Source organism: Carettochelys insculpta, chromosome 1 (genome assembly GCF_033958435.1).
Source record: "Carettochelys insculpta isolate YL-2023 chromosome 1, ASM3395843v1, whole genome shotgun sequence".
Taxonomy (NCBI): Eukaryota; Metazoa; Chordata; order Testudines; family Carettochelyidae; genus Carettochelys; species Carettochelys insculpta.
This window is the reverse complement of record NC_134137.1, coordinates 221,235,491-221,257,239: the sequence shown is the minus strand read 5'-3', so window position 1 is coordinate 221,257,239 and position 21,749 is coordinate 221,235,491. Positions and strand designations below refer to the sequence as shown.

The 21,749-nt window shown below is 45.7% G+C and overlaps 1 protein-coding gene across 1 annotated transcript in view; it reads left to right on the top strand.

The window, feature by feature from the left end:
- CD200R1 (CD200 receptor 1) overlaps nucleotides 1-19,580 on the top strand; it is a 30,480-nt gene extending 10,900 nt beyond the window's left edge. The window contains exons 2-6 of the mRNA XM_074983551.1: nucleotides 6,875-7,177; nucleotides 9,499-9,732; nucleotides 10,825-10,927; nucleotides 12,990-13,041; nucleotides 18,885-19,580. Coding sequence (XP_074839652.1) covers nucleotides 6,875-7,177; nucleotides 9,499-9,732; nucleotides 10,825-10,927; nucleotides 12,990-13,041; nucleotides 18,885-19,013 — 821 coding nt within the window. The 3' untranslated portion in view covers nucleotides 19,014-19,580. The remainder of the gene's footprint in view (nucleotides 1-6,874; nucleotides 7,178-9,498; nucleotides 9,733-10,824; nucleotides 10,928-12,989; nucleotides 13,042-18,884) is intronic.
- Nucleotides 19,581-21,749: the final 2,169 nt, after the last annotated feature.

The following is a 21,749-nucleotide window of genomic DNA, read 5'->3' as shown; positions in this document are numbered from 1 at the left end:
CACAATCCCCCTGCCCTCTTAGAGTTGCTTAGTCAGGTTTAGGTGAGACGAGTGGAATTGATGACGAGGCCTGACTCTGCATCTGATAAAGCTAAGTCAGGCAAGGAAGTTCTTTGTTCTCCATTTTATTTTAAAAGAGACTTCCACAGAACCCATCATGAGACATTCAATCTCTTGTTTCCTCTTCGGAAGACTTTGTCTGAATTAGAAACAACCACTCCAGAAGAGTCTTTCATTGAAATGCACTTACTCAGAACAATGAGTATATATTTAAAAATAAAATGAAACAAAAAACAACAGCCCCCACCCCGTTTCCCTCATTTCTAGTGCAGTGTTGGGTAGTCAGAATGCTCTAGACAATTTCATAACATGGGCAAAGATTTGTAGGAGGGATTATTTGTATGCATTTTAAAATCAACACACAACAGATACCAGAAAATAAAGTTATACTTGGGATTTTCATCTTCAAAATACTTTTAATCGTGAACTAATTAATCCTAACAGCTCTCCCTACAGGGAAGGTAAATATTATCCTCTTTTGTCAGTAAAGGTGGGACATGGGTAGTCCCAGAGAAATACTTCACCTTCTATATTCCCCACTGCCACCAATAAAACTTGTGACAGTTACATATTTGTTTGTCATTGTCTGAGCTGAAGTAACAAAATTATGTTGTAAGCAGGGCACAGCTGCAGCTGTATCTGTCCCCAGGAGTGGTAGGATATGGTTTTATTTTGGAAATTTCTGCATCTTCAGGTTCTATATAATGACTTCTCCAAACACTGAGAGAAGACACAACACATAGGGGGTATAGTCATGTAAATATGAAATGAATTGTATTCATTTTGCAAGTTGAAATCATTCCCAAAGTATTTTACTTAAAAAAGGAAAGAAATGGTCCTAATTAGTTTATTTTTCTGATTCTTTAACCACAAAAAAAGCTCAGCTTTGTACAGCATTACACAGGATAACGGCAAGAGTTTAGATATCATGGCTATATCTACACTAGAGAATTTTGTCGACAAACCTGGCATTTTGTTGCCAAAACTCGTGGAGCATCCACATTACAAATGCGTTCTGTCGACAGTAAAGCAACAGAACTCAGCACTTTTGTTGGCAGCGTTTTGCTGTTCCCCCATGAGCCAGAATACCTCTGTCAACAGAGATTTGTGGACAGAAAGCCAGGATGGACATTCCGGTGGGACCTTCTGTTGACAGACTGGGCTTCCAGGACACTGGGCAGCCTTGTCTGCTGTGTTTCTGCTTGGCAGTTTGTTGAGAAAGCGGCCACGCAGTTCGGCTGTTCTGTCAGCAGAGTGGATCGCATTTTCAATCCACCTTGCAACCTGGTCGCGATCTGTCGACAGAAGTTTTTTCAGTAACTTCTATCAACAGATTGCTTTAGTGTAGACATAGCCCATAGTAAAGGGAAAGTCAGCTAAAGTTTTCCCACAGTCTGATAATAATGGTTTAATATAATGAGCAATGAATAATACTTCACGTTGATTTATGCTTTTGTACTTAAAAAAAAATACCAACAGCCCTTCATGACCATTGATTAATTAAGTCACACAATCTCCTGTGGAGATATTATCTCCATTTTCAGGCCATTAAGGACCTGATAGTGATACAGCTAGAGTGCCATAGCTGTACTCGCATAGGTTAGTTTGACATTGCCACATCACTCAAGAGTGTTGCTCAAGTCTAAGAGATAGAGAAAGAGATACATAAAAGGACTAAGTGATGTGCCCAGAGTCACAGAGGAAGTCTTCTGCACAGTTTAGAAAAATCCCCCAAGTCATGTCTCCTAGTCCTTTGCATGATATCACACTCCCACTCAGTTTTCCACTGCAACAATACTCGCTGTGCGTGAAGCATCTTTCAGCCATGTTGAAGAAATCATAATAAGGTGGATTATCAGCAACCAACTGGGCAGAGACTGTTTTTGTTTTCCCCTCTGAATCAGTGAGCTGATTTGAAGTTACACTCCTAGTTTTCCTTATACAAAGGTTCTCAAGCAAGAAATTCCACTGGAGCTAATACTAACTGCAGTCAAGGAAACAATTCAAGCACCAGCAAGAAGGAAGATACCCCAACCATGGATCATCAAATGATCCTCACTGAGTGGTTAGGAAAGAGTGGGTGGCCTGGTGCCATGTAGTTCTGGCATAACCCAGAGCACTGCAACATCCCTCACCCTGTGAGAGACTGGGAAGGAGAAGTTAATCCTGTATTTGGGGCTGAATCCTCGTATCCTGCCAAAGTCTCGTTATTATTATTTATTTGTACAGGTTGAACCTCTCTAATCTGGAACTCTCTCATCTCGCAACATCTGTAATCCCGCATGAGTTTAGGTAGCCAGATGACCACTTATCATGGGTGTGGTCAAGTTTCCTGTGGTCCCATAAAGTTTGTTTCCAGCCACCACCCCTGGCTCTCAGTGTTCTGTGCTGTTATTGGGCTCTAATTTCCACCTAAATGTCCTCTTAAGAGCCCAGTAAGCAGTGGAAGTGTTCGTAATGTGCTAAATAACATTGACCTCCCATTGTTTGGCAAATTCTTTCTGCCATCAGCCAGGCCCTGAGGATGCCAGACTAGAGAGGTTCAACCTGCACTAAGATAGAACTGAGGTGCCCCTGGCATGGATCAGAGTCTCATCTTGTTAGGCACTGAACAAACACAGAACAAAGAAATGCTCTCAGTCACCAATAAATTTAAAACTGAAGTGCATAGTTTTGCACAGAGAAGTTTCATGGGGTGAGAGAATGGGATCTGCAGGCTTTAATGCTCTGAGGGTAGGACTACAGCCTATAAGCTGCAGCTGCATCGAGGCCTGCTATACAAGTGATGGGTTTGCCACTAACTCACACCAAAAACTCCCTTGGCACATGGCTTAGTATGCTGCAGATACCCTCCCAATGCAGGCTCACCATGGCACCACAGAACTGCACAAGCTCCTCTGCCTCTCAGGGGTTATGCATCCATCAATGGAAAATTTTGCTTCTGGTTGCTTGTAACGGTGTACACTCACTGCTCCGGCGCCTCCTGCTGGTCACACTAGGAATTAACAGGGCACTCCCTCAGCCAGTGTCTTGCCCATTGGCTTTCTCCATTGTCTTTCTTTAGACCGGTGCTGCTCTTGGGATCAAGGCATCCTCTTGGAGATATTGCCCTCCGGCAATGCCCAGCACATAGTTTCTTGCCCCTTCCAGAGTATCTGCAGTCCTCACATTTGCACCTGCCACTATGGCCAACTGCAGCCACAGTCTAGCCCCTTACCTCAGGGGCATGCTGCAAGTTGCACCAGCCACTGTCTTTGGTGGCAAGGTGTGAGGTAATGAGTAAGGGGGGGACTCAGGCCCACCCACTACTCTGTGTCCTAGGCCAGAAACCCTCTGGCCACAGCCTCTTCCTGGCCTCCTTTACACTTCCCTCAACTGCCTCCTGTTTCATGGGCCACTTCCCCTGTGACACTTGCACCCGCCTGGCCCTTATATCTAGGCCTCCAACCTGGCAGGTATCAGGCTGAAGCATCTCTCCTGCTCCCCTGAGGTTGCCCAGCACTGCTCTCCCTAAGGTGCTTCTCTCTCACTGGGAGCCAGTCCTGCACTCTCCCTGGTCAGGCCCCAACTCCTCTCTGCTCTGCTAAGCAGCTTCTTATAGACAGGGTTGCCCCATCAAGCACCGTCTGACTGGCTCCCCTAGAGCCCCTTTCCTCATTGGCTACAGCTCTGTAAGGGCTTCCTCCAGCTTGCGTTAACCAATGTTTCCACTAATTTTTCCCATCCATGTGCAGAATAAATTTTGCTGCATGCAACAAGCTGTGTGGACGTACACCACCAGGAGAAACACATGCTGCCCGCTGCAGTGCTGTGGGCACTCTGCTAGCCAGCTGGGCATCACTAGAACCATTCCTGAGTGACCGCCCAAGTGCTGAGCTTACAAGGATCCCCTTCTATCCAGAGTAGGTCACCTGCACAATGTACAGCTATATGGAAACCCAGAACACTGGGGAGAGTGAAACATGCCACTGCCCCATACTACCAGGTGCTAGTTAAATTGGGAATGTCACAAATGATAGTGATTGCTGGGTCCCTGAAGGCTAAAAAGAAGTGGCCATGGTTTAACCTTGAGAATTAGTACCCCTTTGTCACAAGTCCCAGCTGAAGACATTTTCCTCATTCCTGTAGGCAGAGTAGGTCGTCAACTCAGTGTCTTCACATTAGCCTCCAATCAGCAAAAAATCATAGACCCATAGAGTTAAAAGGACATCATGGGTCATTTAGCTTTCCCCCCCAAGCTAAGATGCAGGATTTATTGTGTGTAAACCATCCAAGATAGCTGGTTATCCAGCCTCCTTTGGAAAACCTCCAGTGAAGGAGTTTCCATGACCGGCTCGGGTCTTGCACATGTACTTAATTTTAAGAATGTGGATGGCTTCACTGAAGTTCATTAGGACCACTCCAGTTTAAAGCTAAGCATGTGCTTAAAGGCTTAGTTGAATCAGGGCCATTGTGGAAGAACAGCACCCACATGTTATGCATCACTGTTCTGTGTGTACCATCTGTAGCAAGGAGTGAAGTGCAAACAGCAAGTGCAATTAATCATCCCCAGGTGAGTTCAAACAAGCAGTTATACTGCACTGCAAACACACACCTCATTCCCTGACTCTCCGTGGAGCAGCTTGCTAATCAGAGGCTCCCCCATTCCCCAAGCAGAAGATACCATGTGGTTATGAGCCTGAACACAAAAGCACATGGCATGGTCACCAGGGAGACAGGCAAGTGGAATTAATTTCCCTATACCATCGCTAAGTGCTTGCCTTGTCCACATCACGGGCATTTTCCAGGAAATTTCCCAGTGTCACATTGCCAACATTGCAGTTCTACCAGAGACAGCAACGGCAAGAGTGTCGGTATAGATCAGCCACTGGTATTTTGACTCCATACAGTCCAGACTTGAGCTGAGTGACTAAATGATTTTTCAGTTTATGGGCTTTACTGAAAAACAAAAAGTCAAATTCTGTTTGTTTCAAAAGCAAACTTTTTCCCCCTCATCAAAATTAAAAAATTGAGAAAAAAAAGGTGCATGGATCCAATGAAAGGGCATTTCAAAATTAAATAGGTCAATTCTAACTGAAACGTCAAAGCAAAACATTTTGTCTATTTGTGAAAGAAAACCATTTTTTTTTAACTTGGCCAAAACTATTTGACTCCATTCGCAAATAGTGTGGGTTGGTTGCTTGGCAACCACATTTTTCAACAAATTTAGTATTTACCAAATGAATTTTGCCCAGCTCTTATTCCTGCTCTGATCAGGATTAAATGACAAAGTGGAAAACATATGCCTAGTGCCCATTTGTACTAGCGCTCACATGCTGTTACTTTTGGTGGTAGTGCACAAGAATGAAATTTACCAAGAAATAAATGTAAATAAGGCCTAAATATTATGTAGCTCATGGAGGATCCAGAATAAAAGTTTCAATTTCTGTGACGCAGTAAATACAGCAAAAGGGGGTAATTTTAGGGACCTAAACAAGTTGGAATTGTCTTTTTAATCAGCAGAAGTTTTTGTGTTGGACTCATGTGGACATAATATTTATAGTCTAATACATCCTATGTTATTTAATACTGATGTGGAGGATTTAGTCATGAGAATTAGTTGTACTAACTTCATGTGGATTTGGTATCCAGAATAGTAACTAACAGGAGATGGGGGAGGTGAGTTTCCTACTGGTTCTCAGCAATTGCAGGACAAATTGCTTAATTTATTAGTCAAAAGATTTTTCTAACTGTCAGCTCTACAAACTTTACCCAGGATCTGAAAATGCAGCTGGGTTCTTTGTTCCTCTTACTCCACCCGTGATGGTATTTCATTGGAACTTAATTAGGAGTCAATGCTCAGCAAGGCAGAATAGGCTCCAATTCAGCCTCCAGTATGTGTCTGGGCCCTCTAGGTAAAACAGGAATAGAAACACATTCCTGTCACAGCTGTGACCACATAAATATCCAATACACACATTCAAATTTGTCTCTCAGTAACATCAATGTAAATCTGACTTAATGCCACTAAAATCAAAGGTGCTTGTTCAGTTTTACTTCAGTGTCATAGGGCAGAATTTGGTCACAGGAGGGCAGAGGAAGAAAGATATGTCAAACAGATCCCGCTTTCAAAGTTGGACTGCTTCTCCAGGATAACTGCACCTATACTAGGGCTGATACTGGCATAGCTATGTTGGTAAAAAAAAAAATCCCACCCTTACTTGATGTAGGTACCCCACACACGATTTACACGCAGACCAAGCCTTAGCATGTAGTTCCTGCAAGGATTTCTGATCCTGATGAGTTCCAGCTATTCCAAGATGGAATGGAACTCCCTTTGTGAATGAAGCATCAGGAAGTGGCTAAGAAATGTCAACTTTTCCTGATTTGTGCTTCCCTTAAAGGCACTACAGAACAGAGATACTGGTAATGTTACTCCCTCCCCACCATTCATTTTCCTCATGATTGCGGACAAATCAAGAAGAAAAAAAGAAAAATGACTGCAGGAACATCTCCAGAATAGCTGTGCCCTGAGTCAGGCTCCAGTTCAAAATATTGTCTTTATACTGAACCTTGGCAGTGACTCCAAGAGGGAGGAGTTCTGTGGAGTGTGGGAGTAGAGACGTTAATCCTATGGATTGGTGACAAAGCCAAATGTCTGGTTATCTGTCACTGTTAATGAGACGAGTCTAGTATCTGCAGAAGTGGGATTTTACAACGGAATATCATATAATACTAGGGTCCTTACCCCTTATTGAAACAGGGCTCTAAGCTTATACAGTAATGACAGTCTAGGTGACCTTTTCAAGTATTCTCTTCCTGCATCTTTTTCCAGACATCCATGGAAGAGCTGGTCTCAGCATCAGTCTGAACTGTTTTAACACTTCAAGTGAGAATCTTGTATCAGTAATATGGAAGATAAGATTAAGGACTGGCAATCACTGTACATTGGCATACAGAACTGATTGGAATCGGAGATACAAAAACTGCAGTGAGAGAATTGATTTGAAATTTAACCCTAATAAGACCTATGCACTTCAGATACCGGAAGTGAATCTCACACATGAGGGAAGTTATACCTGTGAAACTGCAAACATTGATGGAACTTTCTATCAAAACTACACCCTGACTGTATTAGGTAAGTAACAGGCTGTAACATGCTCAATTGTTTTCAGTGGGGTTCTCCAACGTCCTTGTACCACAAACCACTTCAATGAGCCGTGACCCACTTCTGACAACAAAAATTGCTTCACAGCCCCAAGGAGAGGGAACTGAAGCCTAAGCCTGCACAGCCCCCACCACTCCAGGTGGAGGTGGGGCCAAAGTCTGAGCCCCACCACTCTGGGCAGGGAGGGAAAAGCTGAAGCTCAAGAGCTTTATCCCCAGGCAAGGGTTTTGCAACCTCAGTTCTGCCACCCGGGACTGAAGCCCTCAGGCTTTGGCTTTGGCTCTGGGCAGTGGGGCCCAGCCATCAGCCTCGGGCCCAGCAAGTCTAAGCCAGCCCTGCTGGCACCATTAAAAGGGAGCTGTGGCCCGCTGTTTGCAAACTGCCGGTCTACAGGATCAGAGGACACAGGCCCAGAGAACTCAAAAAACTTGAGTTTAAGACGCCTGCTAAGTTAATGCCCTAAGATGAATTCATTCTGGTTTCTCCTCCAGCCCAGTTTCTTTAAATTCTGTTCCTCCTTTCTGTCTACAAACCTTCCCCCGGCTTTTACTGCTGGAACAGTTGCCCAGGAGCTATTTTTCTGCTGAATGATAACTTCAACCTTTGGCTCTTTGGCAGAGGGGCTTCTTTACAAAACACTCCCAGCCCAAGTCATTCCTCCATGAAATTACTTTCAGAAAGCTTATTGGGGCCCAGACCCTGAAATAATTTACACTCCCAACTTCTACTGATGTCAATGGATTTTAGGAGCCTAAGTACCTTTGAAGATCTGGGCCTTAGTGCTTGTGAGAAATTCCAGCGTGACAGCTTTGGAGGCCGAAATCCTCTCTCCACAGAACATGCATAACAAACAAGTTGATGCACCTTAAATCCTACTTACTGAGACTGAAGCCCATTTTTAGGAATAAGGATAAGTACAGTCCTGTTCCTATTGTTCCTTTGTCTCTCTCCTGAGACTGGATAACCAGTGGCAAGTGTAAATCAAGTCTGTTACAAGAGGATAGTGGTCAGTTCAATTCATATATAGCAAATAGCTATGACTTTCAATTACTGCAAACCTGATCTGGTTTAGAATTAATGAGCTACAAGTAAAAGGCTAACAGAGCCTATTACCAACCTCCATTCAGGAGGACATTCAGTTCCTCCTTCCCTATCCCTGCAGTGTCGCTGCCACAAGGGTAAAGAGGCTATTTGCTAGGAATATCAATAGTGCATTATCTTGTGCACAATGGAGGATGACCGTGGTGACCCATCTGAGATTAGGGCAATAACTAAATCAGAATACTGAAAGCTGCCCAATAATTTTGGAATGACTATATTAAATCTTATAACCACAAGAATTTATGACTGCAAAAATCAATTAAAGCAGAGGGGAAGACAGGTTTCAAAAATGTAGGCATGCTATTCTGTTTCAGCAAAAACAACAAAGATTCTGATGGTCCCTTAAACATAAACAATGTTAGAGGGGAAGAGAGAGACAAAGACACGCCACAGGTAGGAAATATGTGCAAACCTCTGTGCTAACTACTCCGGGAAATCAGCAGATGATGACAAAATGTAGGTCAGGATCCAGAGCTGAATGTTTTGGATATGGGGTTTTAGATTCAGGCCCATCTCTGTGCATCATCCCTGAGAAAACTGATGTGAATGGGTGAGATATGAGATTGTTAGGATTAGGAGTCATGATGATGCTGAGACAATACAGTGGAACCTGGGTAACACATGAGCTCCGGGTCCCAGCCATTCAGTTGATGGGGTGGAACTGGGAAACAGAGTCAGTCAAAACAGTTTAAGGAAAGGGCCTACAGGAATGCAGCTTTGCTTATTGTGCTCCCCAGCATTCCTCCTCTCCGTTATTTGCCTAGTTGCCACTTTAATCCCTCAACATTCTCTAGTTCTGAAGTGAAATTAGGTTCTTTTCTTTGGTCATGTTCCAACTTGACAACAAATGGAGTATGAGAACATATGTGCCTCAAACTGATAAATCGGGATGTGAGGAGAAGGTATTTCATTTCCCCAAAGCCAAGTCTCAGAGTATTATTGATGATAGTCCAAATGGTACACCTACAGTTTTCACTCACTCTCTCATCTAAGGGTAACCCCTTTTTCAAGATCCTTGAGGAGTCCACCTTAAATATATTTTGCTGTAGCAGGAGTTTGCTATTTATTGCAATACTATCTTCACTCCCATTTGCCTATTTCTTCTGTTCTTCTGATATAGCAATGAGGAAGTTGCCATCCCACATGCAGCAAACTAACTTCAATTCTTTTCCCTTTCTCTTGTCCTGCAGTCGCTCCTGAAGTGACCTTGACATGTGGCAATAATGGGAGTGCTATATGCAAGGCAGCTGCTGGGAAACCAGCTGCACAAGTCTCTTGGGACCCCAGCGGAGATCCCAGGGCTGAGACTGAAAATCACACAAATGGGACAGTGACTGTGCTCAGTACGTATAGCCCTAAAGAGATTAGTGCAACGTGCTTGGTCTCTCATCCGACTGGGAACACCAGCCAGTCATGCCTATCAGGTAACTACGCATCTCTTTTCCCTGTTTCATCCTCATTCGTAACTGATAAATCAACGTGCTCCTCTGTTCTCTAGCTCCCACAAACATTAGTGCAACTGGTGAGAGTGTGGCAGAGACCTGACAAGTTCAGATAACCACACCTGAACCCCACACTGTCGGGACCAGCTGCCTGCCCACCAGCTAACCATTCCACTGTGCTTCATAACATGCCCAGAGAGGGAAATCCGTAACAGCGACAGAAATACTCTCTACTGTTTAAGACTGAAGCGGTTCTCTTTCCTCATCTCCTTTCCATACAAATGTCTAACCAGGGGGACTGGGTCCATTGGAGGACTGTTCAATGGCTATGGAGCCTATCACAGTCACCAGGTCACATTTGGCCCTCCAGTGACCAAGAGTCAGTGATATATGTGATATCATGACTTGTGCCATGAATGCTCAGTTACCTGACTCCCTCCCTGGAGGTGGGCCCTCTAGGTCAGGGTTGTGGTATTATATTGGGAGTGGAAAGGCCTTGATGGGACCTGTGTCACAGTCCTCACGTTTGTATTGACGAGATGTTCAACTGAAAGAGGAACATAAATAAAATGTGCTTGGATGCAAATATGAATCCCGCCACCAGGACTGAGAAAGGAGGAGGGGAGGGAATCACAGTCTAGTGTCTGGCCACCAGAAAACGACTAACAGTCTTATAATCTGAATGGTAAATGGCTGTTATCTGAATTGTTTTATTCATCTGCCTGGCTCTGTTGCTCTGAAGTGATAAAAAAGATAACATGAATGGTGAGACACGCAGAATCCTCCAGAGCAATGTGATCCCGTGGTTAGCATGCATGATTGGCCACTGAGTGGTACGAGTTCCATTTCCAGACTGAAATCTCCAGGCATGACCCTCGACAAGCTATTGTCCTCTTTACCTCAGTTTCTCTTTTGTCAAGTGAGGACAATATTTATTTTAGAGACAGGCTGTGCGGTTTAGTGAATGTTCAAAGCACGTTGTGAGCCTCGGGAGCACAATAAAGGAACTGAACAGTGAAGAAATATAACTGAAGTAGTGATTTTCTCTAGAAAATTGTCACTCTTTCTTATTAGGAAGTGGAATCAAGATTCTTGTGTATGCTAGCATCTCTGCTGGTCTCCTGGGCATCGTCTTCATTCTGGCTTTCATTTTCCTGTATAAGCTCCACCCTGGCAGGTATGTATAATATGACGTTAAGGAATCAGTTTATCAAGAGTGGAGCGGAAGAGATCAGATGACATCTAAGCCTCTTTGATTCTGTCACATTCACGCAGGATGTGGCATAATGCAGCACAGAGACAAAATGTGTATCAGTGAATGATACAATGGTGGAGGGGGAAAGTAGGGGACCCAAAAGAAACCTCCTCTGCCCAGAGAACACTGTTCTGTCGATATAGACAGCCAGCAGAGTAAAAGTTGTTTCTGCATACTACAGAACGTCTCAGTCTGATCTCTAAGCCAGCACTTTGGAGGATTAGTTTCCCTACCAATGAGATGTTACCCAGCTCCAGAGGATGGAGCAGGATTGTCCAGTCGTGTTAGAAAAGCTGCATCAAGCAGCAGAATCCTTGTTGGGTGAGGAACACTGCTGGCTGGTGCTGCATTTCAGTTCCATCAGCCATCGCTTAAACAAGTCAGAGAGATGCATCTATGGGGTAAAACAACAGAGAGCACTGTATGGAACTACTATATAGCCAATTGTAACAGGGGCGTTCTTTGTATCCAAGGAGAACATCTCATTTAGGTCCTCTTCTCCACTAGTCCAAGATCCAGCTGCTTAGCCTGAGGGGTATGTCTACGCAGCAGCCTTATTTCAAAATAAGATATTCTGGAAGAGCTTATTTCAAAATAAAACAGCTGCACACAAAAATCCATTTCAAAATCGCACTGTCTACACACAATGGAGCCTATTTTGAAATAGAGCCATTGGACGCACTATGGCTGATTTAGAAATAGGAGTTATTCCTTGTAGAATCAGGCTTGGCATTTTTGAAATTATTTCAAAATAGTGTTTGCATTGTGTAGACTCTAGGATAGTTATTTTGAAACAACAGCTGTTCTTTAGAAATAACTTTGCTGTGTAGACCTACCCAGGTTGTCTTTCTCCCCCCCATGTGGATTAGTTCATGTAGAATATAGCTGACTCAGGGCAAAGCTTTCATCCATCTAGAGCAGTGGTTCCCAGACTTTTTGGCATCACATCCCCCCTTTTGATTTTTGAGAAACCCTCACACCTTGCCACATCTTCTTTTACCATTATCCAACCCCCCTTTAACAAAATATTCAAATCATAATTTAAAATAAACACAAAAATTTGACATAAAATGTTATTTAAAATTAAAATTAAGCACAAATAGCTTTTCTTGGTCTCTTGTGGGTGCCTGAGCTGCATACCAGCCTCCAGAGCTGCTCACGCAAGCCACCCACCCACCTGAGATCTGCGCTGCCAGAGCCACCCACCTCAGCTACCCACCTGCCCCACATCCGAACCCCACACTGTCGGGACCATCTGCCTGCCCACCAGCCACTCATCCCAGCCATGCGCCAGCTGCCTGCCCACCAGCCCAAGCCATGCCATGCTGCCAGGGCCAGCCGCACAACTGCCTCCCCAAGCCACCCGCCTGAACCCCTCCTCTCCTACAAAGCCAGGCACCACTAGCCCCTGCTCTTACCCCATCCCCAGGTCCCCATCTAACCCCATCTTCCTCCCCCTCCTCCAACCCACATTCAATCACCTTTTCAGGAGGCAGCTAGCTCCACATGGGTCTTGTCCAGCTGCCTGGTTCTTATAGCAGCTGTGCCAGGTCATCCACGTAAACTGGCAGGGGCTGAGAGGCAGAAGCAAAGGCCAGCTCTTTCTTTGGGTGAGAAGAATGATGTGGGGGGGGCTGGGTCACCTCACACTCCCCCCCCCCCCCCCCGGAATTTCTTCACACCCTCCCAGTTTGAGAAGTCACGATCTAGAGGACCTTGTCTCCACTAGTCTGCTTCCTGATGGTCTCGGGGCTCCCACAGGCAGAAGTAGAGGCTTCACAAAGGTCAGGTCAGAAGATCAAACTATGAGAGTCAAAGCCACCTACTGAAAGATCTGAGGGATGATCTTTTGCCTCTTTCCTGATGGCTTGAGGAAGAAGTGGTTAACTAGTTGTGGATTATAACTCTCTCAAAAGCAAGATGCGTGGTCTCAGGGGCCCAACCTGACACACACTGTCTTTTTTTCCTCTTTCCCCTTCCACAGAATTTGTTGTAAATCCAAACGCCCTGAGACTACTCCCACACACAGCATGCAGGTAAGGAAGAGGACGTAAGTGAAGGTGTCACTAAATGAGAAATGTGCTTCCAAAGTAAATTGGAAAAGTTTTCTATATTAGGGTACATTGCCAGATTTTGACTGTTCCAAGCTCAGTTGTGTTCCACAAACTGTCGTTTGACACAATCAGGACAGAGTCCAGCTGCATTCCAAAGACCAAAATTCAGCCTAGTAACACATCTCTGTAGCACACTGCCACAGTCAGGACTCAAACTAGCATTTGTGTGGGCCATTCTGTTAATAACTTAAAAGTTTGCATCTTACTGAAGAGGAATTTTCACAACAGTCTTGAAAGAGTGGCTGCTGAGCTCTCTTTTATATTTAAATTCAACACATTAACATGTGGTTTGAACCGAGATGGGAATTTTCTGGGTCATTATAGGGGCTCTTTTGCATAATTGGCTTAATCTAATTCTTGACTCCTCCCCCCCCACTTCTGCCCCTCTACTTTCTGATTTGCTCATCTTGATCATTCTTTTTCTGATTTGTCAACCTTGATTACTACTTTTGGTTCTCTGTGCCTTAAATATTGAATCTGTTCTGGTATGGCTATGGTCTGAAGAAGTAGGTCTGTCCCCCGAAAGCTCACCTAATAAATTATTTTGCTAGTCTTTAAAGTGCTACTTGACTGCTTTTTTGTTTTGATAGTATATAGACTAGCATGGCTCTCTCTCTGTTAGCATTTGTGTGATTCAGAAAGCTGCAACTCTGACAATTCTCCCTGATCTTGCCAGGAAGAGCTATGCTGAGCACAGCTGTGATACACCTAATGATTTTACAGCAAAGTGATTGGGTGGGGGTAGGGTTGTTTTCAAACTTATTATTTTCTAAATGAGAAGCAACTCTTTTCTAAATTCTATAAAAGGAAAGATGTCATGTAAGAAAACAGATTGTGAATCTGAAAAAGACACTAAGTTCTTCTTTGAACACTTGCTCATGTCCATTTCATGTAGTTGTACACACAGCGTGCGTGTGTCATTGGAAGTTTTTCCCCTAGCAATACCCGTTGAGAGGGCAGGGTGCGCCCCTGGAGCGATGCCAGTGTATCAACCCATATATACCCCTGCCGGCTCCACCCCCTCCGGTTTCTTCTTACTGACTTGAGGGACATTGGAACGTGCTCTTGATCTCAGCAAGTGTTCTCCAGCAGCTGTGTACCTAGCTCTCATCTTTGCTATTTAGTTGTTAAGTACCTGTAGATATCTGTTAAGTGTTAACAGTTGTAGTTAAGGCTGGGAAGGTCCTTGTGCCAGGCATTTTATGCTTACGGTGGGGCATGCCCGGCCCTCAGGGCTTCAAACCCTGTAGGAGTTGCCAGAGACCAATGCCCTGTAGTGACCATCACACTACTTGTCTTAAGTGCCTGGATGAGACCCATCTGTCCAAAGCCTGCAAAATTTGTAAGTCCTTTAAGCCACGGAGAATGCACGAACAACAGTCACACCTTAAGATCCTCCTCAAGGAGTCTGCCCTGCGCCTGACATGGTGTCAGACCTGGAACCATTGCCGCAGAGTGCGCTGGCCTCAACATGGGTCGCCAGGCCTTGCTCGCGCCTCCCTGGCGCTGCGCAGATCCCGGCACTGCTCTCAGTCTCCAGTGCTGCAAAAGAGAAGATCGAGTAGCAGCAGGTTGGGTGCCGAGCCTGGACCCAGTCAGCCAGTGGAAAGCCTAAGCCTGGGTGGGCTGCCCAGCCCAGTAGGGACTCTCCCAGACCCTTCAACTCCCAAGGCCCTTTGGGCTGCCAGGGACTTCATTTTATTGTCCCCGCCTTCCCTGACAGGTCCGGCCTCAGGAAAAGACCATGATGAAGTTGGCACTGGTCAAGTTGCAGGTCAGCGCACATGTCAGCACCAACCCCAAAGAGGCACCATGCTGCTGAGAGGAGTCCATCACCAATAGCACCGGAGGCATCGGTGACCTCCTTGGCACCAGCTTTCACAGCACTGTCAGCACGCACATTTGGTGGCGGCGTCAGCACTGGCAGCTGCCTCCATCCCAGCTCGTGCCCTGCACCAGCCCCATCTTTTACACATAGAGCTTTTCTGATGCCAAGACCAGTCCTGGCTGAGCCAGGTCCAGTGGAGCGATGCCTCCTCTGGCTCCCCCATCAGCACGGGGGGAAACCAGAGTCGATTGCTCGGCATGCACCCATCACAACGCAGCCTGCCCCTACCTGTGCTCTGCCGCCACGGGCGGCATCCGATTATTCATTGGACTCTGAGGCAGAATCTACCTGGCCCTGTTGGTCCAAGTCAAGATCCCGGCACCAGTTGCACTCTTCGGCACCATTCCCATTGCTCTTGGCACTGAAGCCCTTTGGCAGGGTGATGCCATTGGGGGCCTCAATCCGACCTCAAGCTGGATTTTCAGCCAACTTGGCCTTTGCAGCCTTTGAGGCCCACCCAGTGGCTTTTCTGGACCCCCTAGGCCTAGTACCAGAGCGAGGGCATGGGGCCTTCTAGATCAGTCTGTTTTTTCAGGGTCAAGGGCACCACCGTCGGCAACCCTGCTGACACGTTCGCCCATGTCAAGCCACTCGCTGCCTTTGGGTCAGCTTTCTCCTTGCCCTGTGGAGACTGAAAGTCAGGAGGCCCACTCCCTGGTGGATCCTTCTCTGATGGTCTCTCAAGCCCTATTGCAGGCTGAGGCACTGGGGGATTTAGGGCAGAAGAGGTCCTCATCTTCTTCCCCCAATGAAGCTCTGGGCAACACCCTCCCTGCCATGCTGTCCATGGACTTAAGGACACATCAGGACCTCCTACAGCAGTTAGCCCAAAGCCTGGGTGCGCAAAATGAAAGGGTGTCAGTGGATTCAACCTAACAAGGGTGTCCTACCGTCAGATGCCCCCTTTGGGTGGCCCTCCCTATAAACAAAACAACTGCCAAGCAGTCCAAGTCCCTCTGGCAGACACTGGCCTCTATCCCCGCAACAGACAAAAGGGTTGAGCACTGGTACTTTGTCCCCCAGGACAGAAATGAGTGCTTTTTCCGCCAACCCACCTCCAGTTCCCTGGTCATTCAGGCCATTAATCACAGGCAGAGGCAGGTTGCAATCGGGTGCAGCCCCAAGAATAGGGATGCCAAAAGGACCTTTTGGACCTTATAGTTAAGGGGTTGTCCACTTCCTCCGTCAAGATCCACCTGGTGGCTATTTCCACTTTCCACCTGAGAGGAGGGGATGAAACCCTTCTTTGCAGACCCTCTGGTCAATAGGTTCTTCAGGGGTCTTGTCAAGCTTTACCTGCATCAGCCTGTCCTGCAGCGGGATCTTAAACTGGTCCTCTCGAACATCATGGGTCCACCCTTTGAACACCTGGCGATATGTTTATTACTCTACCTGTCCCACAAGGTCTCCCTTTTGGTGGCCACTACTTCGGCCAGGCACGTCTCTGAACTTTGGGCCCTCCCACAGATCCTCCATATACTGTTTTCTTCAGGGACAAAGTCAGGCTACACCCTGATCCAAACTTCCTGCCTAAAGTAGTGCTGAATTTTCATATGTCCCAAGACATTTTTTGCTGGTCTTTTACCCAAAGCCTCATGTGTCAGGCAAGGAACAGGCCCTCCATTCCATGGCTGTAGGGAGGGCTTTGGCCTTTTATCTAGATAGAACTAAGCCCTTTCACAAGTCCCCTCAGCTGTTTGTAGCCATCACAGAGCAGATGAAGGGTCAGCTGGTATCAGCACAGAGGCCTTCTTCCTGGGGCTGTAAGGAACGTTACAGCCTGGCAGGGGTTCCAGCCCCTGCACTCATGGCCCACTCTACAAGGGCACAAGCTTCTTCAGCAGTCTTTGTGGCCCAGGACCCCATTTTGAACCTCTGTAGAGCTGCCACCTAGTTATCTGTCCGTACTTTTACCAACCATTATACACTGACCCATCAGGCTAGGGAGGCTGCTGCTTTGGGTAGGGCAGTCCTCTGCTCACTCAAGGGGTAGTATTTTGATCCCAGCTCCTGGGAGGTCTGCTTTAGAGTCACCTACATGGAATAGACATGAGCAAGCACTCAAAGAAGAAACAATGGTTACTTACCACTGTAACTGTTGTTCTTCGAGATGTGTTGCTGATGTCTATTCCCAATCCCACCCACCTCCCTTCATTGGAGTAGTCCAGTAAGAGGGAACTGAGGAGGGATGGAGCCAACAGGGGTATATACGGGCTGATACACCAGCGCCAGTCTGGGGGGAACCCTGCTGGGTCAGCAGGTGTTTCTAGGAGAAACACTTCCAACGACACATGCACACTGTGCGCGCACACCTACCTACATGAAATGGATATGAGCAACATATCTCGAAGAATAACACTTACAATGGAAACTAACCATTCTTTTTGAATGGCCAGAGCTGTAATTTACAGACTCCTTTATGTAAATTACATACTTATGTAAATTTATGTAATTATGTAACTTTATGATTCCTTTACGGCCAGAATAGCCCAAAAGGTAAATATCTAAAATAAGAGTCAGACCCACAATTTAACATGAGTTAACTCCACTACAATCCAATCATGGTACAGTAGGGGTGAGCTGACTAAGGACAGGAGAAAGAAAATGGGTCAGTGGTTAGAGTGCTAGCCAAGGGTTCTTGTCAATTTGCTTGTCTACCACAGACTTCCTGTGGTGACTTTGAGCAAGTGAGATTTTTAAAGGTGTTAGGCATTTCTGCACCCAGTGTTGCAACATTTGAGTGAGGAGCCTAAGTCTCATTTTCAAAAAGCAGTTAGACACTTAGGCGCCAAAATACTATTGATTGTTCTTGCTGCTACATCAGGAAACCTTACCAACATAAATTGGAACTTCATGTTATTTTGAAGATTTAGCCCAGTTTATTATTATTTATTACTGGTTTACAATAGAACCTCTGGGCACAAACTGTGATCAGGGCCTCATTTTCCTACGGACTGTAGAAAGAGATAGTGAGAAGGAATTCCCAAAGACTGAACAGTCCAACGACACAAAGCGTTGATCAGAAAACAGAGGTAAAGTAAAAGTTTCCAGTTCCCTCGGCAGGCCATTGACAGAACTAGGCATAGATCCCAGTTTTCTTGAGCCCCACTCCATTGTGTTGGGCACTAGACCACACTGCCTCATGATGGCTAGACCAGTAAGGTAGGCATGCCATCAACCATTTCCATATGCATCTGACGAAGCGGGTCTTTGCCCACGAAAGCTTATGCCCCAAAATATCTGTTAGTCTATAAGGTGCCACAGGACTTCTTGTTGTTCTCATAGCATCAGCTTGTTACCATTCCTACATCCACACCCATGGACAGTTGAAGCACTGCTCCCTGGCCGTGTCTACACTAGCCAAAAACTTTGAAATTGCCATGCAAATGGCCATTTTGAAGTTTACTAATAAAGCGCTGAAATACATATTCAGCGCCTCGTTATCATGCGGGCGGCTGCAGCACGTCGAAATTGACGCGGCTTGCCGCCACGTGGCTCGTCCAGACCGGGCTCCTTTTCGAAAGGACCCCGGCTACTTCAACGTCCCCTTATTCCTATGAGCAGATGGGAATAAGGGGACTTCGAAGTAGGCAGGGTCCTTTTGAAAACGAGCCCCATCTGCACGAGCCGCATCAATTTTGAAGTGCCGCGGATGCCCGCATGCTAATGAGGCGCTGAATATGTACTTCAGCGCTTCATTGGTAAACTTCGAAATGGCCATTTGCATGGCCATTTCAAAGTTTTTGCTAGTGTAGACATAGTGTTTCTTAAAACTGGGGGAGGGAAAACATGTTGCTCAGTTCATACTTTAAAAAGTCCAGAAAGGACTTGACACCCAAGCAAACATGGTGCTCAGTTTCTGCCTTTGATTTACTAGGAGAGCAATGAGCCGCATGAGCTAGAGCCCTATGCCAGCTATGTGCAGAAGGAAAACACCATCTACAACACAGCGTATGAAGTAAAAGAGAGCGAAGACCTCCCACCAGGACTCCAGTCAGCAACTTGAGAATCCAGTGGGGCCCACCTCACTCACGGTGTGAAGAAGGGGAACAGGTTGCAGGAAAGATTAATGATACTGGATTCCTTCCAGAAGAGGATCTTCATCACCCAACACTTTCCTTTGTGGGCTTCTGGGAAGCAAGGATGCGCATAGCCACTGAGTGCCTCCAAATGTACCTGCTTGCCAATCAATTCTTGTTTCTGCTTTCCCTTTTTGTCCCTACCAGTCCCCATGCTGGAAACTGAATAGCACTATGAAGGATGGAGTGACCTACTGCCATTGGTTTCACCATGGAAAGCTCTTGTGCCCACAGATCTCCATGGCCACCCTGACTTCAGCAATCCAAAACTAGGACATTTGCTTTTAGGCATTACTTCTGTGCCACTTTGGGAGCGAAACACTCACTGACCAACTGCAAGTCTCTTAGAAGATAGATTAGCTGGGATGGGACATCAAGAGAGTATGTCCTTTTCCACCTAACCTTGAGAAGAAGCAGTATCTATTGAGGAGGTCCATTGGATAGGAGGATGGTGCACAGACATGCTGGACAACTTGTCAGATCCCTCATTGAACACAACATGTTTTCAATCATATGTACTTACAAAGTCCGCCTCATGACTCTTCCCGTGGTGGAATCTCCTCCTTTAGAGAGCACAGGCATTAACATCCTACTAACAGCGCCCAATGCCAAATGTTTCAGGAAAAGCAGCAAAACATCAACCATTCAATAACAGACCAAGCCATGGCAACTTCATCCTGACCTCAGCAGGGACTCAGTTTGTCTTGAAGCCAGGCCCCTGGATAATATATATATATATATATATATATATATATATATATATATTGTGTGTGTGTGTGTGTGAGAGTGTGTGTGAGAGAGAGAGAGAGAACGGTCTGCACTCCCAGAAGATGTGGGGCTGAAGCAGCTAGCCCAAAGTGCCGCCTGGACTGTGTGAGTTGCTCTCCGTTAGCCCTCAGAGTCAGGCAGTGTGCAGCACAGGGCTCTGGAGAGTGCCACCCAGTATTCTGGTGGCAATTCTAAAGGACTTGGGACAACTGCCCCTTTCGCTCCTCTCCTCCCACCCCTTTATGTTTGAAGCATAAAGTTTGCTGGTCCTCGTAATATTTATTTTAACTGCAGAATGTAGTGTCAAGAAGGTGCAGAAACCTTGCCCTGAATCTTATTTAGCTGTTTTGTCTAATGGCAGCACAAAGTTAAATTTACTTCATATAAAAATGAATGTATCCATTTCAAATGTGCTGATTTCATCAAAGTTGCTCTTGTCCATGTGCTATGAACATAGGTAAATAGGACAAAGCAGTTGTCCTCTCTGCCTATATTTTTCAATTTTTTGGGTTGATGAGCCCTAAGCTGAAGTCACAAATCTTCATGACCTCCTTACTTTTACTGTAAAAGAAAGAATAAACAAGAATTCATGCTAAGACTGTGTGGTCTGTTCATGTGTACTTATTGAGAGGCTGACAGAGGCCACCTAACCTTGAAGAGCATGTGTGTACAGGCCCTGTGAGGAGTGAAATTTTCATTGCTTTAGACTGAATATATTTGTCAATGTCACAAAACCCTGATACCCTTCTGTGAGATTCCTGATTGACAGAAACAATGCTCTCTAACGGTCTCTTTTCCAAGCTCCTGTACATAGCCCTGGATTCAAATCTTTCCTCCTATGCAAAAGCTACCGAACCCCTCAATCTCCTAAACAAAACTGTTGCCCTTCTCCATTTCTGATACATCATTTTCACATGGAGCTAGACACTGTATTCTAGGAAGTACCTTGGATGCAGAATTTCCCAGGAATCCAAATGAGTTTAGAACCCAGCTCTTAATGGGTTACAGCTCTGGGATGCTTTAAAAGTCCAGGTCATCATAGATGTTAGACTAATATAATGTTCTTTGTTGCTGTTTTGACATAGCCAGGGATCTTATTCCCTTTTAGTAAACCACTGGGTGTTGAGCAGTCACCCTCACTGCATTGTCAACAAGACCAATTTTGACTCCTTGACACTATGGTGGTGGTAGACCGGAGCTCAGTGTATACCAGTTTGCCCCTTTGAATTTACACTCCCTTGCACGTATCTATCTTGGATTGTACCTGCAGCCTGTCGCCTAGTTACCTAGTTTTGTCAGGCTTTTCTAGAGTTATTCTGAAGCCTTCATGTCCTTGGACTATGTCCATTTAATTTTTTCCCCAGGACCAGTCTCTTGCCAGTATTAAACAGTCTGGTTTTCTTCACTCTTTGTGGCTCTAGATTACTTAGCCATGTCTCACACAGCACAAGGGCACTTTGGCCAAGGATCCCACAGGCTGCTTCTGCAATAGATAATGCTTTGCCTTCTGACTTGGGGGCTAACCATGTCCCTCTGGGCTTCATACTGCATGAGCCAGCACAGCAACTTGTCATCCTTCTGTAGTGCTAGAGAGGAATGCAGCCCTGTAGCTGCATGATTGTTTAATCCAGGCTAGGATTTAGCCAGAGCCCGTATGGTAAATTGCACCACACTGGCTCTCATCTTTACTCTGTAACCTGTGGCACTAAGATGCTTGACATGTGAGTTAAGCTCTTTTTTGCCTGATGTGAAGATCACCACCAGTTTGGAGTAGAATCTCTCCCTGCCCTCCTCGGTCACTGGTGCACTCATGCACATCCCTGTCCTTACAATTCCATGCCACTCTGCTGAAGCCACCCACCAAACAGAGATCTTACATTTAACTCTGCTCAAGT